The sequence below is a fragment of the Pundamilia nyererei genome, unplaced genomic scaffold (assembly GCF_000239375.1).
Source record: "Pundamilia nyererei isolate P.nyererei 1_Seehausen unplaced genomic scaffold, PunNye1.0 scaffold00044, whole genome shotgun sequence".
Lineage (NCBI taxonomy): Eukaryota > Metazoa > Chordata > Actinopteri > Cichliformes > Cichlidae > Pundamilia > Pundamilia nyererei.
In genome coordinates this window covers 759,319-761,610 of record NW_005187445.1, presented here as the reverse complement: position 1 = coordinate 761,610, position 2,292 = coordinate 759,319, and the positions used below count along the sequence as shown (strand labels likewise).

Sequence of the window (2,292 nt, the reverse complement as noted above, 5' to 3'; positions counted from 1 at the left end):
TCAAAGTGTATGACATCTCAGGAAAAAAAAGCACCGAAATAAAGCACCGAAATGTGCGCTGCTTTTCGGTCTGGTTACTACCGTTTATGTCAGAACCAGTGCCATCATGGCACCGGATACCGGTACCCATCCCTACTCCCAGACATGCCCATAAACGCATGGTGTTACTATAGCAATGATATAGGTATATGACATTTTTATATCATATAAAAATGATCTCTGTTAACTCTGTTACTGCAGATTCTCCATTCAAGATAACCCTTGTTTATCATATTCTGATCCTTGGTGCAGCCACTCATTTCATCCTCCATCTGAAACAAGCTGTTTTATGTCCTCTCACTTTAAAGCAGTGATTTTCATAATGTGAGGTGCAATCATCTCAGAAACATGAAGTGAAATAGATCTTTGTAATTTAATTTATTAAATTATTTATTTATTTATTTAAACATGCTACTGTGATTAATTTCATTTAGCCTTTGAATAGGGATGTACCAGAAAAAGTTTGAAAACCACACCTTCAAGCTAGCCTTCTTCTGATTGGTTGCCCTTCATAAACATAAGATTTGAACCGTAGGTGGTTTGAGTTTCTGGGTTCCTGGCCTGAGCTGACTATATTAGGCATATCCCCATTTTTTTTGGTGTCATAGGGGGGAGGGATAATAAACATTATCCACCGCTGTAACTGTACATATCTGACAGAAAATAAGAGGAAACATGATCACTGCACACTACCATTAAACTGCTCTTTTATGATTGTGACATGCTAGCTTTCCCTGGCCAAGCTAACGCTGAGCCTTGTTTTCATTTCCTTACTCAAAGAAGGGCTAAACATGGCTTATTTAAAGCTTTGCTAATCTGTGGATTTGCAGGTTACTCCTGTTTGTGCGCCATCTACTCTCAGCGTCTTAAAATGTCGCTCCCATAAGTGTTCTTTGTCTAATTTTGTTTTTCAATGGTGGTTGGAAAACGGCTCGTTACTTCCACCTTCTGGCAGTAGTAAAGCACAACATCCTCCCAGCTGCTGTTAAATCTGAAAGAATTAACTCCAGGCACACATGGTTACATAATTCAGTTTTGTTTCTTCCCGCGCGCTTGCCCATCCTTACTAATAATGCCTTTGAAAAACGCAGTTCAGCATCACCACAGACTAACATTATGAAGCCTGTGGTGATGTGTTTATTGGATTGCCGTTGCATTTAACTGCATTAGTTTAAGATAAACAGAGCCTGTACTATTAAGAGGCCTTTAAATAAATCTATTACTTAGTTCGATTGCGGCAGCAGTGTTTCATTTCCATCTTCTCCACAGATGAGTGTGGGTCAGCGGGCAAAGCTTATTTGCTCACCAGACTACGCCTACGGCAGCAAAGGTCACCCAGGGATCATCCCACCAAATGCCACTCTCACCTTTGATGTGGAGCTGATTGGTCTGGAGGCCTGAAACTTGTGCACTCAACTTTAATTCCACTCAGATTTTCAGGGTGAGACGTGTTTAATAATGTGAATAATCAACATGATTAGATTTGTAACACCCGGCGCAATTAGGGAAACATATGTATTAATAATCCTAAACAGTACTATTGCTCCCCACATGCTTACAGTGACTATACAGTTATCTTTTATTGGTTTTGTCCAGAGATTAAATAGTATGGATATAACAAGCTTTAGTGTCAGTAATCCACTCTTCCTCTTCTTAATCACATCTCTGAGCTTTTTTTTTTTCCCTCTTCCCCCTCACTGCAGGTTGACTCCTATCTCGGGAACATGGAGGAAAAAGGTTAACAGATGATTCCTGCTCTTGATTCCTGCATAGGACCTATGTCTGTTGTTACACTATTTCACTCTCCTTTACATTTATATACAAGTTCTGTTTTGTCACTTGCTTTAAAATGTTATCCCTTATATTATACTTTAGATTCCAGACAGTAATAAGTCATAGGCCATCTTATCACATGTATTTTGTCATATACTGCTTTGTATTTTTATGGTCATATTTTTATTTTTTTTTACTTCAAATTGACTTTATTGCCGCTGTTTGACTGACTAAATGCGTCTGCCACCAGGACCATGTTTTAAGTGTCATAAATACTGAATGAGTCTCATTCCTGTGGCTTTGTGGCCTTTACAATAAAATCGTATTGATTGCGGGTAATGAATTGTCTTGATTCAAAATAAGAATAAATTGTTTGACACAATATTTTTATGAATTACTTTTGTTATGTACTCTAAAATACAAAAATGCCCAGAGCATGTCATAATCAGGGGATCAAAAATCAAACGTTTTCCTGAAGAG

The 2,292-nt window shown here is 38.1% G+C and overlaps 1 protein-coding gene across 1 annotated transcript in view; it reads left to right on the top strand.

The window, feature by feature from the left end:
* fkbp1aa (FKBP prolyl isomerase 1Aa) overlaps window positions 1-2,194 on the top strand; it is a 5,441-nt gene extending 3,247 nt beyond the window's left edge. The window contains exons 4-5 of the mRNA XM_005731627.2: window positions 1,309-1,480; window positions 1,743-2,194. Coding sequence (XP_005731684.1) covers window positions 1,309-1,440 — 132 coding nt within the window. The 3' untranslated portion in view covers window positions 1,441-1,480; window positions 1,743-2,194. The remainder of the gene's footprint in view (window positions 1-1,308; window positions 1,481-1,742) is intronic.
* The last annotated feature ends 98 nt before the right edge of the window (window positions 2,195-2,292 follow it).